General features: G+C 30.1%; 3 protein-coding genes across 4 annotated transcripts; 1 reads left to right on the forward strand and 2 right to left on the reverse strand.

The window, feature by feature from the left end:
* Nucleotides 1-16: 16 nt before the first annotated feature.
* On the reverse strand, nucleotides 17-2761 carry Art1 (arginine methyltransferase 1). Its single transcript, XM_015330259.2, has 3 exons — nucleotides 2460-2761; nucleotides 2111-2249; nucleotides 17-1312 (listed from the first exon to the last, which is right to left on the reverse strand). The coding sequence occupies exons 2-3, from the start codon at nucleotides 2174-2176 to the stop codon at nucleotides 227-229; spliced, it is 1152 nt and encodes a 383-aa protein (XP_015185745.1). The 5' UTR covers nucleotides 2177-2249; nucleotides 2460-2761; the 3' UTR covers nucleotides 17-226.
* Nucleotides 2762-3036: 275 nt separating this feature from the next.
* On the forward strand, nucleotides 3037-10826 carry htk (AT-rich interaction domain hat-trick). 2 transcript variants are annotated; one of them, XM_015330262.2, is made up of 7 exons: nucleotides 3037-3263; nucleotides 4135-4571; nucleotides 4851-5096; nucleotides 5381-5585; nucleotides 5678-10295; nucleotides 10386-10526; nucleotides 10620-10826. In XM_015330262.2, the coding sequence occupies exons 1-7, from the start codon at nucleotides 3258-3260 to the stop codon at nucleotides 10661-10663; spliced, it is 5697 nt and encodes a 1898-aa protein (XP_015185748.2). In that variant the 5' UTR covers nucleotides 3037-3257; the 3' UTR covers nucleotides 10664-10826. The 2 variants fall into 2 exon arrangements, with proteins under 2 accessions (XP_015185748.2, XP_015185749.2); XM_015330263.2 differs by having other exon boundaries at nucleotides 4135-4562.
* Nucleotides 10827-14506: 3680 nt separating this feature from the next.
* LOC107071341 (uncharacterized) lies at nucleotides 14507-16367 on the reverse strand. Its single transcript, XM_015330264.2, has 2 exons — nucleotides 16061-16367; nucleotides 14507-15731 (listed from the first exon to the last, which is right to left on the reverse strand). Exons 1-2 carry the CDS (start codon nucleotides 16202-16204, stop codon nucleotides 15537-15539), a joined length of 339 nt encoding a protein of 112 aa, XP_015185750.1. The 5' UTR covers nucleotides 16205-16367; the 3' UTR covers nucleotides 14507-15536.
* Nucleotides 16368-16388: the final 21 nt, after the last annotated feature.

Below are 16388 nucleotides of genomic sequence, written 5' to 3' on the forward strand. Positions count from 1 at the left end.
AAGCATACAACAAATGTGTAAAAATGATGACACTGTTTTATTAAATTTTATTGAAGTTGTAAAAAAGGAATAAAATATATTTTGTCGTACTTTTACTGTACTGTTAATAATTATGTTAAATGATTAGCACAATTCAATAATAATAACAAGGTTTTAAGTTCAGATTTCACTAAACAGTCTGAAGAACTATTGTAGTAAAAGAAGATAGAGAAGCTCACAGGTGGTATCAGCGCATGCGATACGTATTTGTTTCATGAATTTCGCACAAATCTCCCTTGAAGTCTAACTCGATACTGAAATCCAGATCTCTATAATTTCTTGCATTGGGCTTCATAGAAAATACACCATATATTTCTTCTCCTTTTTTTACTGTCATGTATTCATCAAAATAAAACACTGTTTGCTTCCAGTGCGTATATTGCACTTCAGGCGCTGTACTAAAGCCAATTCGTTTGTGGCACTTAGTGAATTCGATATTGAAGAATGTAACTAGCGCTTGAACATAATCATTTCTACGAACTTGAAGAGTAAATGGTGATGAAAATTCTAAATCGGCCTTTGTTACAGTATATAGATCAACTTCTTTGATTAGACATGCATTTGTTACTACTTGTTTTGGATCTACGATATCCACCAATGGTTCGCTTATCGCTACTTTCCTTATGCTACTCATATCAAAGCCATATACATCATCCCACCAATTAATTTTTTCGTCCTTATATTGTCTATCCTCTATGCCGCATATGAATAGAGTTGCTTTGTCAGGAAATAACATTCCATCTTCGCGTAGCCACTTATCTCTAGCAAAAAGCACTGTGTCCAGCATAGATTCGTAAAATAAACAATAGCCCATCCACTCGGATATAATTATGTCTACTTTTTCTATGTTATCTGGTAAAGTAACTTCTTCAACTTTGCCTTTCAAAATTGTTACCACATTTGAAAGTTGATTGGCCTCCACAATTTTTTCTGCATACTCAACAATATTGGAACATTCTATTCCAATAACTCTGGCAGCTCCAGCTTTTGCTGCAAACATGGATAATATACCTGTACCACAGCCTATATCCAAAACCGTTTTTCCTTTAAAAAGATGTTTATTGTGGTACATGGAATTACGGTATGTCATAGTTCGTACTTCATCCTTTAACATTTCTTCGTGTATTCCATAATGAGCATAAGAATCGAAGTAATAATCTCTAGATGTCATATCTTCCACAGATACAGATTCTTTGCATGATGGCATGCTACTAGCATTTGTAGCTACTACAGGAGCTGATTCTCCAACATCCATTGATTCCATTTTTGAAGTCTGTAATCATTCGTTACAATATATATTAGAAAAATGCTATCATTTAAACTTCTTAAAATCTAATAGAATTCACACTTTAACAAATATATAAACAAAATATTTCATCAAATTCCACCATTTTGTAACTATAAGAAATCACTTATATATTATACTTGGTCATTTTCTCTTTTATAAAGAATAACTCTTTGTTTGCAAATAATAAATAACTAATAATATAAATATAATATAAAATTTGTTAAAATCGTATGTTTTATGTAAAATAAAATTAAAAAAAAAAAAAAATTTATATATAATAAAAATGTACATTATAGGTATGCAAGAGAGATACATAATCATATTATTTACAATACAAATTGTGCAATAAAAATGTTTAAAATTAAACAAACTATTTACTATGATCTAAGAAGACGCACGTGCCCGCCAAAACGAATGGCGTCTTTTACAGATCGAATTATCCATGAATATTGTCCATCATGCGGGTACGTAATTCATGTGTCATTATATATTGTATAGCTCCAGCAATACAGTGATTAAACGTAGTTCAATTAATTAAAAATAATGCGAGGAAATTACTAACGATATTTGGACATTATTACCAAGGAACCAATTAAAGTAATAATTATACTTTTCGTCATACATTTGCTATAACTTTGCGATTGGTAGTCAAAATAATTAGTATATGTATTAGTAGTTGATTTCTTAGTAATCGTCACAATAAATATACTTTTTATTACAATATTTTATCTAACGGATAAAACTTTTGTAATTTAATTATAAAAATAATTTGTTCAAAGTTACCTGGTTTTCAGTAGTACACATGCCACCTTGGTTGATTTCTGCCGGCACTTCATTAGCTGCCGCCATTTTGTTCCGCGTCACAGCAGACGACTACCTTCAGGAACGTATGCAATCGTTTGCATACGGGTGAATTACATACCTACAATTTCGAATGAAGACAAATTGCAATCAAAAATAAGAAAAACAATGTTAACTAATAACAATTCATATAGGCGAATACTTATTATCAATAAAATTAGCTTATTAAATGTAGAAAAACTATGAAACATTTAATGACAATATTACATAGATTTTCTTAATTGTAAAACATAATATTTATATAATATTAATAATGTAAATTATAAATTACCATTTAATGTGATAGTAATTGTTTTTCTTTTTTCAAGATAGTACACACTTCACAACAATATCTCTATAACATCGATATTCCACATTCACTCCAAGTTTTAATTTGTTTCCAATATTCATGTGTAACTCTTTTTAGACAACTTTAACGTTTAACAATAATGTGAATTTACCAACAATGAAAAGAATAAATTTTTCATGAAATATAATTTCACATTGATTTTTTAATCATTTGATAGAAGAAAGTATATAGAAAAAAAAATCTAGAAATGGTAAAAATGTACAAGACAGAATGACGAAATGTCCTAGAAGGTAGAATTTTCAAGAACAAAGAATCATTTGATACGTCCCTGTTAGATGCGCAGTGCAGTCCTCCGAATATTTCTCATTATCTTGTATTAAATGTATTTATTTATCTGATTGTTGATGTTAAAAATTCTATTTTTAAAAAACAAAAATAAATATAATAAAATAATTCATAATATTTCATCGTAAGAATAAATTCGAATTTGTAGATTAGCTCAGTTGTTGTTTGATGGAAAAAAAGTGTCGTCCAATAAGGTGCGAGATAGCTGATAAGTTGTGTCGGGGTGGAAATGGGCAGGGAACGGGAGCTTGCTTGTACGCTTTCGTGCTGTGAAGTGTTGGTTTCTTAAAGGGGGCCATCTCGACTGTTCTTCTTCATTCACCAAGCTCTATTTGTGATTCTTGTCTGTGAAAACGGAACACGTAATTGTTTTTAATGTGCCGCGAATATCAGCGATCAAAGCTCATTTACATGGTGATTGTAAAGCGTTAAAAGATGTTGGTAAGCAAACAGGCGGGAGACAAAAGTTTAACATTAAGCAAGTGTACGAACATTGCATATACTGCGATCTATCTCTTTCTTCTATTCCTTTTATTTTTCTTCTTACTTTACTTTATAATATGTCTTGTCATTTGGATTGAAAATATTTTGCGTCATTATAATAATATTATTTCGCGTTAATATTCTTCCTTCTATTCTTCTTTCTTTCTCTACATATGTCTTAGCTCGGTATCTCCTTCGAGGTTACAATTATTTAGCAATATTTGAGATAGCAGTAATCTGTCAGTAATGTGATTATACTTATTCTTATTATAAATCTACTAGAACAATACGAAATAATGATATTTTGCAAAGAAACTTTCGTTGTTATTGCTGATCTCTTCTCTCTATTGCTTGCTCTCCTTCAAGGAGAACTTACTTTTTACTTTTTACTTTTTACAAAAATAATTGTTACCGTAAACAATGACTCTTGTAATCGATATATAGTTTATTTTTTCTTTTGTTTATTTTATGTTATAGAAATATTTATTTTGCAGCTTTTGATAATTCAACCAATTATGACGGAAGAATGTGTGTGTATACATATTTATGCTGTCACGCGCGCGCGCGCGCGCGTGTATATTTGACGCAAGCAAGCAAGCAAGCAAGGCATTTTTCTATATACGCATCGCGCGCGACCCTAATTATATATATTTCGAAAAGTTTTCAAACAATATAATGGTTTTATTTCTTAATTCATCTGTTTCTTTTTTTTTTTTTTTTTTTTTTTTTTTTTACATATTATTTCGTTTTCAATAATTATTCTTAAAAATTGAATAACGTGTCATTCACTTTCAATAGAAAGTAATACATTAAAGATTATTTATTGTAGGGAGACGATCCACCGTACCTGTCAGTAGGTACGGAGGTTAGTGCTAAATACAAAGGTGCTTTCTGCGAAGCTAAGATTCGGAAGGTAGTAAGATCTGTGAAATGTCGAGTAACTTACAAACAAGGATTAGGAACTGCTACAGTTACCGATGATCAGATAAGAGGGACTTTAAGAGTCGGTGCATCAGTAGAGGCAAGACATAGCGATAAGAAGGATTTTGTGGAAGCTACCATTACCAAAATACAAGATTGCAGTCAATATACTGTAGTTTTTGATGATGGAGACATTACTACTTTAAGAAGAACTGCTCTTTGTTTAAAGAGTGGAAGACATTTTGCAGAAAGCGAAACATTGGACCAACTTCCTTTAACGCATCCCGAACATTTTGGAAATCCTGTTATCGGAGGAAGAAGAGGAAGACGGTCAAGGCAAGCTCAGTATGTAGGCTCGATAAGATTTAAAAAGTTGTTGTTTAAAAATTGTTTAATTTCTCCTTGGATGTGCTTAGGTAGAGTATGCTTAGTAACAAGAACACATACATGTGTGTTAATGCGTGGACAAATGATGGCATATGATGGCATATGATGGCATATGTAGTATTCAATCAATATATTGTTTATATTCAGCTAGATTAGATGATATTTACAAAGGATAGAGATAAGAAAATCTCATTTTTAAAATATACATGTTTAATTATTTGATCGTTTTTATGATAGAGATGAAAGTAGCGATGATGAGGATAGCCCTCCTAGAGGAAATCGTGATTTTGCATCTAATATGGGAGGAAAAGAAGGCATTGAAACAGAGCCTGAAATTGGACGAGTTGTTTGTGTTGAATTGGGAGACAAAAAGAAAAAAGATAACTGGTTTCCTGGATTAGTAGTAGCTCCTACTGCTCAAGATACTGTACGAATCAGAGTAAGAGATGATTACTTGGTGCGTTCATTTAAGGATGCAAGATAGTAAGTAGTATTTATTTGATATAATAATTAAATTTGTCAGATACTAGTGTATATGATAGGGAATCAGAGATCATTTGGAAAAATCGCGATCAAAAAAGTTACCAAAACAGCAATAGGATTGCTAAACCTTGGTTTCACGAGGAATGCAAGAAATGTTACTATGACGGAATTAGAAAAGAAACAAATCGTAAATTCATCAAAATTATGATCTCGCGTTTACAATATTAAAAGTGTATATATTATTGTTATTATTATTATTATTATTAAATTTTACACATTTCTAGTTACACAGTACCGAAAAAGGAAGCAACTGAATTTACTAAGGAATTGGTGAATAAAGTTGAAAACAGTACATTAAAAGTTGCAGTTGAAAAAGCATTGCTATTTTTAGAAAAAAATGAATTACCTCCACATTGGGATAGAGATTCACTATTTGGAAATTCTGTTTCTAGTGGTAATAGTGATTCTGATAGAGAATTAGATTCCGATGTAAGTATTGTATTTAATGGCTTGATTAGATTAATTAAAATTTGTAGTAAATTTTTATTATATTATTATATATACATTGTATATTTTTGTAGAGTTCAGATGACGAGCCGCGCGAGGAAAAAGATCACTTTGTAGCCCAATTATATAAATTTATGGACGATAGAGGAACACCAATAAATAATTGTCCTATGATTGGTTCCGAAGATATAGATTTGTATAGATTATTTCGAGCAGTTTACAAATTAGGTGGTTACAATCGTGTTACGAATCAAAATCAATGGAAATCTATAACACGTCGATTAAGTTTTTCAATGCAAAACTCACCATCTACGCACAATTTGGTGAAACAAGCATATAAAAAATTTTTACATTCTTTTGAAGATTTTTATAGAAAATTGGGTTGTACAATGGTGAACCATCCAAGAGGTAGTACACGGAAACAACGTCCCGGCAGAAGTTTGATTAGAGATAAGGACAGAAATACGCCTATTCCACCACCTGCTGCTCCAGTATCAAAGAACGAAAAAGAGGAAGATGAGAAAAAGTCACAAGAAGATGAGAAAAAAGATAAAAAGGAAACGAAAAAAGAACAGTTAAAAGAGGATGAATCAAAATTAAAGAAGAAAGATGATGTAGATGAAGTTGGAAGTGGTCAAGAAAGTGATATAAATGTTGATGCAGATCCAGAAACATCTAGTAGCGAGAAGTCACCGAAAATTTCTCCTCAAATTGCATCAGTGCCAAGTAGAGCAAAGTTAAAGAGTAAAGAGGATAATATGAAAAAGAAAGTTGTAGAAAAGAAAAAAAGTGAAACTAAAAAACAAGAGAAAAAAGATGAGAAAGTGAAAGAAGAAGAAGCAACAAAAACAAGATCTAAATCTAAGGACGATACAGTGAAAAATAAAGCTTCTTCTGAAGCAAGGGAGACACGAACACCATCCAGGGAATCCGAGAGAAGAGCTTTAACAAAACAAAGACGTTTAACGGATGAGGAATTAAAACGACGTGGTAGAAAACGTAAAGAATATGAAGCTGAAAAATCGAAAACCGATGAACAACCTGGGGAGTCCGCCGCACCCTGTTATAAAGGTCCAGTAGAATTAGGTGATAGGTTGAAAGTTTATTATGGACCAACGCATGAATCTAAAGTTACATATGAAGCGAAAATCATTGATATGGAAAAAGATGGTAATGAACCAATGTATCTTGTACATTATACTGGCTGGAATACAAGATATGATGAATGGATAAAACCATCGAGAATTGCTCAAAATTTTACTCAGGCTCAGGGTAGAATAAAACGTAATAAAGCCACGTCCCGTCCTCAAACGCCTAGTACAAATAGTTCTGGTAATGTCAATAAATCTTCGAAAAGTAATGGTAATGCAGCCTCAAATGCTGTTTCAAATGCTGCTTCTAATGTTGCTTCAACAAATGCTGCTTCAACAAATGCTGTTTCAACAAATGCATCTCAAAATCGCCGTAGAGCACAAAGTGTCGTTCCTGTTACCAATACTACATCCACGTCGTCTAAAGAAATTAAAAAAGAAGAAAAAGATAAGGATAAAGAAACAACACAACCCATTAGGTCTACCACACCATTATCTGTAACAAGTAGCAGTTCTAGAACTAAGAGTCCTGCAACGCCAGCTAATAACAGGCAAACTAGAACAAACAAAAATATGGATTTTCCTGGAATTGAACCACGTAGACGTACTAGAAGAACATCAGGTCATACGGACATATCAATTCCATCAGAAACTGATGAAGACAGCGAAGCATACGAGTCTGACACAACTGAACCAGATCAAACAAAAACAAGGTCCAAAGGTACAGATGAAAGAAAACGAAGAGATGTTAGAAATCGAGATGACAGAATCAAAGCTGAGGATATTAGCGAAGGGGAGGACGATAAAGATAATATAGAAGAACCTCGTAGAGGTCGTAGATTGAGAAGAACACTTGCTAAAGTACAAGGTGTCAAATCTGAACCTGATAGCGATGAAGAGCAACCAAAGGGTAGAGATTTTGATCTTAATCAAATAAGGTCTGAATTAAAAGGATTTGATAAAGCAGTTAAATTAGAATTAGTTAGAGTTGAGCCCAATTCTGAGGATGGTATTAAAACGGAAGAAAAGGAAAATCTTTCTACTTTAATTTCTCCGAAAATAGACAAAAATGTAGAAGTATTAAAAACAGAAAACATTCCAAATCCAAAGCCTATAGATAGCAATGAAGATATCTATGAATTTAAAGAACCGGAACCTTTTGAATTTGAAGTAAGAAATAAAAGAGATACAAACGCGGAAAAGGACAAAATAAAGAAAAGAATGTTCGAAGAGGAGCCTAAAAGTCCTAAGAAAAAACAAAAACCAGTTACAAGCCCAATAACCAAAGATACGAAATCTGATTCAGACAATGATTCTCGTAATAAGAAAAGCAGAAAGTTATTTAGTAATAAGCGAGCTGACGATTCTAATGATACGACAATAATACCCCTTAACAAACCATTACAAGCAGCAACGCCGCCGCAATCTTTGACGTGCGAAGAGGCATTTGATAAACTTTGCGTACCTCCGTCGTCATTTAGTCATAGTAAGTCATCAACAAATTTAGAAGAAACTGGAAAAGTAGTTAACAGTATAGATCTTCTGTTTAGTGATTTACCAGGCGACGATGATGTTACTCACGATGATTCCGAGGATCGTTTAATAATATCAGAAACTGAAGTTTCCGAAACGGAACAAGAAAATTTATTTACTTATCATCAAGAAATGTTTACTACAACTTCTGATTTAACTGACACTATTGATTTGGAAAAGGGAACAACTAATACTCAAGCTGACCCCCCAATAAGGGAAGATTTAACATTATCGGTTATTGTTAATAAACCAGGAGGAGCTTTGGAGCAAAAGCAAAATGTTAAGTCATCGCCTGTATCCAGACTATCTCCAGAATTAAGAACACTTGATGCAAAACTTATAAATATTCAGCCAATTTTGTCACCAGTTGTGGTAACACCCGCTCCCATAAGCACGAGACTTCCTGCTACGTCTACGATAGAAGAAAAATTATCAGCTGCAGCGATGGCTTTTAGAAATAAAACTAAAGATACCCCAAAAGAAGATGAAGTTTCTGATACTATAAGAAAAATTAATAAAGAAGTTACCAAAAAAATAGATACTAGTGTCGTCTTGCATAAGAATAAGGAAGATCAGATTATTTCGAAACATGAAATTGATAATAGAAATCGAGAAGAAGAAGATATTACAATGAAAGAGGAAGAGCAAAGAAGAGACATTATGTGTGTAGTTATTAAGCAAAAGGAAGAAGAACTTCAGCAATTAAAATTAAAGAAGGAATCTGAATTAAAAAAATTTACAGAAATCAAAATTGTTACAGAACAAAGAAAAACTCAAGATAGTAAAGACGACGATGATTGGAAAAATGAAGATAATATAGGATGTAGTATAATAGAGGAAGACATTAAGGAACAAGATTCGAAAGAGAGGGAAAAGGATAAACGAAAAAAAGTTGTTAACCAAGAAATCGTGGATTCAACCGATAGTAGTGATTCTGAACAGAGGCTAGTTATTGATAACGAAGAGCCTCAAGATATAAAAGATCCTATATCTAACTTTGATACTAAATTGAGAGCAGAGCTAGATAAATTTCAAGATAGCCAGGAACACTATCCTAAAACGCAAACACCTAAACCTGTACTAAATTTAAATCCTCAACAACAGCAGCAGCAGCAGCAGCAGGAATGTATAACTGATTTTAAATCAGAATCAATATCGGGAATTATTAATATTAAGACAGACGAAGAGGGGGAAACAATTAATTCTTTACTTTGCGAGGAAGAGATTCCAGGCTCGCCAGCTCCCCCTGTTGAAATTATAGAAAAGGACAATGCAGGACCCTCGTATTCACCGCCACAAGCTGAGATTAACGAAACTAATATTGTCTTAATGGAAATGCCTTTTGCAAGTGCTCCAACTTCTGGTGAAAGCACAACAAGTAACACTGTTGCTACTCTTAGTATGGCATTGCCAAAACCTGTTGAAACATCTATTCCATCTGCATTGCCAATACAGCAAAATTCTACGCTTGGGTTACGACAACAAGTACAACATCAACACTTACCAGCCCTTATGCCTGCACAAAGACGGGAAAGTAATGATGCAGCACCGGTAATGGATAATACTCCTCCTACAACACCAGACTCAAGTATTTCTAACATTTCTGGATCTCCTCGTGAGGAAAGAATTGACGGATCTTCACCAATTTCGGAAGATAATATGAAATTAAATAGGGATAGTTCTGAAGCAGATAATGATAGTGGTGGCAAGGGACAAGGATTTATTGAAGATGATATATTAACTAATTCAGAACGAAATTCAGGAGATAGAGCATTAAAAGCTCCAGCTAAACGATCAGTAGAAGAAACTCAAAGTCCGAAAAAACGAAAGAGAAATAGAAAACATTCGGAATGTGGAGGAAATATTCCTAAAAAAACTGGTAGGCCAAGTGGTCGACATACCAGAAATGGCGCTGGCAGTGATAGCGATGATACAAGCGAAGGGTCTAATTTATGTTTAGTAAATCCAACATCTACAAATCACACAAATATTAATAGTGTAACAGATCTCAACACTTATTCATCAAGACCACCTAGGCAGGTGAAATACAACTTCTACGTGGAATTCGGTAAATTACAAATAATAACATTTTTTCTTTTTTTTTTTTTTTTTTCAATTTGCATTCAAAATAAATCTTATACTTAATATTTTATTACAGGTCCAGAATTAGATGGAAGCCAAAGAATAGCTGTATTGCAACAAAAATTAACAGAATTACGTCAAACGTATAATTCCGTAAAGGTTGAACTTGCTGCTATAGAAAGACGGAAAAAGAAATTACGAAGAAGAGATCGGGAAGGTAGGGGGGCAGGCAATATGAGTAATATAAAATAATAGTTTTATTTTTCAAAAATAGATATTTATACTAAAACTTCATATGCATTCATTTTAGCAACAAAAGCAGCTAAAGCGGAGATGCAGCAAGCCTGTTCGTGATGGGCGGGCTGTATTTGATAGCTATCTGCATATCTCCACATATTAAAGTCTTTTACGTATGCATATTATGTATACATGTATACAACGATGCTTTCCCAAAATTTATCAAACGGTATTATTCGTAGTCAAATTATTTCAATTAACTTAAACATCACTATGATCATTTTTTTGACTTTAATGCTATTACTAATGTTATAACTGTGTTTATGAATGATATGATGTGTCATATATAAAATATTCAAATTTGATGTACAAATTTGCATTAAAACCATTACAAAAATAAACGATGGGAACCGATGCGAACTAAGAGGAAAGCATTTCAACATATATACATATATACGCATACAAGATTAAAGATCATAGTATGGGCACTCTGCAATCACGGCAAAATTCATGACAATTTACCTGTCTATGTAGGATTCTTTAGGGAATTTTCTCCACTAATATAAATTGTAGATATAGGTGTAAGATTATGTATGCAATCAAGATTAAAAAATGTAGCAACTAATTTGGTGCCTTTATATTAAATTCATTGCGTCGTTAATCACCATCTTTTTCTCGTTCAGGAATTTTGCAGTTGCCTGAAAAATGGACCAAAGTAATCAAAAATAATGGAGACTACTTCACAAAATAACGGATGTATGATTACTTTATAAATAAATACTAAATTTATTTAAAAGGCACCGAATTAACTGTTACACAATATATAATTTGAACATAAAGATGTATGATAATTTAAGTTTATATTAAATATGAGATACGTTTCTTTTTAAGTTAATTAAACTTTGCTTCTGAGTTCAGTGTTTGTGTCATTGTGGTTGAGCTGTTTTCAGGACAATTAAATGTCTTTAATCTCATAAGTACAAGCGCTGTTTCTCATTGCAAAGCAAATGTAAATAGGATTTGTAATATCATTATTGGCACATAACTATTTATATTATATATATAACAAGAAAAAGCATTTGTACAATCTAAATTTTTTATTTAATAGATGTATTAAAATTAAATACTATTCTCGATGCGTATTCCACGTAATGTGTAACTACACAATTACAAGGCATAAGTGAAAAAAAGTATGCATCGTCGACAATTTGAGGTTCAGCATAATTTTCAATATTAAATACAAGAGGAAGTTTGTATTATTTGAAACTATGTAAATATATTCTAGGAAAATAAATATCTTACATTATTTATAAAGTTATCAAAATATTTGTTCATATTTACACAAAAATTGTACATGTATTCTGCTTAAACCAGAGACGTCAACAGTCATTAATTATTATGATATTTTTTTGAATCTTTTAAGAATTTGTCATGAATGCAGCTCAACAGAACTATGAGCTTGAAAATTTTTATCTCAACCGTTTTTTTAGTGTCAAGTGGCACGATCACGTCTAAAAGTATCAACGCATCAAACTGATAGTCTAAAATAATTGCATGTTGGTGTATTTTCTTATAAAAAAAAAAGCGCTATCGTGCTACTTGGAATTTTTCGACCCGATTTTCGTGAAGGCTCGGGTACTCAAACAATTAGACAAATAATTGGCAACCACTATTGTACTTTTATCATTTCTAACTTTATTAACGTTAATTTATCTATAATTGATTTAAAACACAACACACATACGTTTATATTTTTATTTAATATAAAGATATACTATATCATATAGTATACTCGTATATATATATATATATAAGTAAGTGTCCCTCGTTTACTAAGAGACTAACTGTAAGATTAAGATTATGTAAGTTCAGAACCACAAATCAAATAATCTTGAATGGGGCTAAATTTGTATGAAACATGTTGGCTGAAAAGAGTATGAAATTTTATATAAATATATAATATATATTTTTTATAAGAAATCAGCTGTGAACATATTCAATGATAGAAAATAATCACACTGATTGGGGAATATAGTAAGGAAGTGGGAGAATTAGACTAATCTAAATCTTTGTACATAGTTTATATTGCTTGCATTAAGTATAATTATAGTACGTAGTTTATAATATGTAGGTATCTGTCGCACAGTTTTAACATTATTATCAAATGGTTTCAGAAATCTTGCAATAACACTTGCTATATTTTTAATTTAATAAGGAGGAAAGATAGTATGTCATCGCTTGTGTAGATTATGATATATTTGATCAAATTTGTAAACGAATTCTTATAAAAATTACAAAAAATGTAGCTTTAGTATTACTAATATATTTTGTATTGATTTCAAGAAAAAAATGGACTCATTAGTAAAATAAATGATTAATTATTTTGTTTTTATTTTAATATTTGCATTTGTTAAAAATAAGAGAGATCTCAAATTGAAGTAATAATTATAAATAAACTATACAATAATATTGTTTATTTAAAAAAAAAATCAATGTGTGTTGAACGTACATACACGTATAGAGTGTGTGCGTGTGAGAGAACGAGAGAGAGAGAGAGAGATAGACACTTTCATATTAAAAAATAATATATCATAAATACTATAACATAATATATTATAAATATAAATCCCTATTATTATTGGTACACAGGAACAACAATTTTGCCTTTACTTGTTGAATTATTATATTCATAAAAAATAATGTTATATAAACCAAATAGTAACATTAAATTAAAAATATAGTCATTATTTACTTATGTCTGTCTAATACAAAAATTTTCGATTGCAATTCTACTATATTATACCTTTATAACATATATCTGTATATATTAGTATCAGACGTTCTTCAAACTGTGTATGTAGTATTTCTGCTATACATGTATGTAAATATAACTTTACAATCGTGAAAGAGGACTGTTTTATTGCACATGGAATAGCATAAGATAAATATATCTTCTATAGAATAAGTTAGAATTAATTGGATATTTGAATATCTCTGTTGAATTTTAAGTTACAAAGTATGTCTATATCAGAATCAAAATGGTTTTGAAGGACATACATGGTCATTATAAAATTATGTTTTTCTAGGTCACCAACGTTTTTTTAAATGGAATTGCATATTTTTTTCTTATTCATTATTGTAGCCGTTACTTAACGAATTCTATACTTTACTATACTGTCAAAAAAATTCTTTTTTGTTTTTTTTTGTTTTACTTACTGTAGTAATGTTACCTATATATATATATATGTTTGAAGCCAACTGTACAATGTCCAAAATATTTGCAGCATTATTTGATCAAATAATACGTATATATATATATATATATATATATATAGGGCAGTGACATATTGTATATGCTTAAAAAAATAAAAATCGTTATTTCTATACATAATTACTATATTGAATAAAAAAAATGATTACAATAAATTGATTAATTATCTATTTTCGGTGATTCAATGGAGCTAAATGAAATGTGGACTAAATTTAATTAACTTATATTAATATACTTTCATAAAAAATGATCCAACAAATCATTAAATTTAAATTACTTTTACGTAATATAAAGTACAATAGGTCAAAATTGGGTGATGCCTACATTTTTGCCTACAAAAACACTTATATTCATTGTAAATTATAGAACGTTATATATATGTGAAATAATATATATATAGAAAGCATATCTACACGGTTTATTAATATTGTTCTATATAACATTTAATTGTGTTAGCATATATAATTAACAAATAAATCTTATCATAGAAAAATTATTTGAAAATCGTTTTCCTTGTTATTTGTATTGCTAATTCGAATATGTTTTATTAATAAGATATTTGATAATAAAAAGCAATAGAACTGACATAATAAGTGCGCCATTAAATTTTGTAAAGATGATTTATTATATATCATTGCTTGAAGAAAAAAAAAAGAAATATTAAAATTTTTAAAAAACAATACATAATATTGTGTTAACATAATGTACAAATATATTTTGATTTGCATAACTTTGCATATTTTACGTTTTATACTTTTATATTCATTTATTAATTTTTAAAAACCATTGAGATTGAATAATATGATGTATATAATGTAAATGTACAATGATTGCAATACTTGTCCCATCGATATCTTAAATGGCCAATTTATTGATACTTTTCTTTATTTTTTTTTTTAGAAGATGCATTTATTTTTCATAAACTTTTCTATTTTTGTTACTATAGAGTATTATGAAATAAGCATCTAAGTATATTTCTGTTTCCATTGACTCTCAATAGTTTTTATATAATATTCTAGAGAAATAATTTATTATAAAATAAATGTATATAAACATCTACCTATCTATCTACCTATCTATCTATCTAATTATATACCTATTTATCTATCTATCTATCTATCTATATATTTATATATGAAATTATTAAAGATAGTGTAGTAATTTTTGTCGAAGTAGATAATATAGAATAAAATATTAATGAAAGTATTTAAATACTATTATGTCCACAAAACATACTACTACATGATATACTTTTTTTCTTCGAAAAATTATTCGATTATATGATCATGTTGATCCAAAGTCTATTTTGTACAATTTCAATGTACCTAATAAAAAATTTAATATATATATATATTATATATATATAAATAAAAAATTATTTTTCTTGTTAAATAATAATTGCATTCAAAATATTGAAATATAAAGCATGTAGGATACTTAAAAATAATCAGCAAATTTACCGATATTATCAATTTTATCCTGTAAAGATAATATTTGGCTACTCTATTAAAAATTTGCTTTTAAGTAGATTATATGATGATGTTAAATTATTCTACTTAATTCATAATTTTTATTTAACGGTTTTATACCTTAATAACGATTTAGTGAGGAAATAATATGGATAAAACTCAAGTTACTCAATGATGTTGAAGAAAACAAAGAAAGGAATAATAATAATAATAAAAAAAATAAAAGGAAAGAATATCATGATTGTACATGTCAACACGGAGGAGGACTAGATGTTGGTACAGCATCAATAGTCGCTGTAGAAGAAGATGCCACTGTCGAGGTTTTATTTTCAGTAGGTAATCTCCGCCTAGCAAACATGAACTGTTCCATTAGTTCGTGATGTGCTTCCAATCGTTCAATACAATGTAGACATGCAGTTTTTGGTAGCGGATCATTCATATTTACCTGTATATACAAAACATATGCATTAACAACAATCATGTATGTACATTACAAAATGTGTATTATAAATATATATATAATATTAGACACACTCCTGACTATGATGTAGGTTTCTCTATATATACGATATAGGAAATAAATAATTATACAAAAAGTACTTTGTTGAAAATCTATATATACAATAATATAAATACATTGTGATATTAAATGATTATTACTCGTCCTGTCATTTTAGTGTAGAACAAAATGTATCTATAATGCATAAAGATCACATTAACTTTTGTGACAAATAAATTTATCAGAAAGTAAGTAAAGAATATGTATATTCTTACCGTAATTGGGAGATAAGCATTGATCTTATCCGCGAGTTTCATTCTTTCACCCTCTTCTCCGTAAATGTGGATCACAAAACGGTTCATTTTACTGCAAAGTCTGCAAATGAAACCTGTAATTACAGCTTTATCCGTACTGCCCATTTTGCTATTTTATTTGTAATTTTCTCTTTGGTATTTAAATTTATTAATAGTCAATTAGGTTTAGTGCTTAACAATGAATATTGTGCAAATTAAAAACACTATTATTTCAAGATGTTCTTCCTTTCAGATTCTTAAGTTTGTTTATCAAAAACTTCACACTATTGGCGCTACTAGTACTACTTAT

This window comes from Polistes dominula, unplaced genomic scaffold, assembly GCF_049000335.1.
Source record: "Polistes dominula isolate Pdom_NZ unplaced genomic scaffold, Pdom_raw_medaka contig_18, whole genome shotgun sequence".
Classification (NCBI taxonomy): domain Eukaryota; kingdom Metazoa; phylum Arthropoda; class Insecta; order Hymenoptera; family Vespidae; genus Polistes; species Polistes dominula.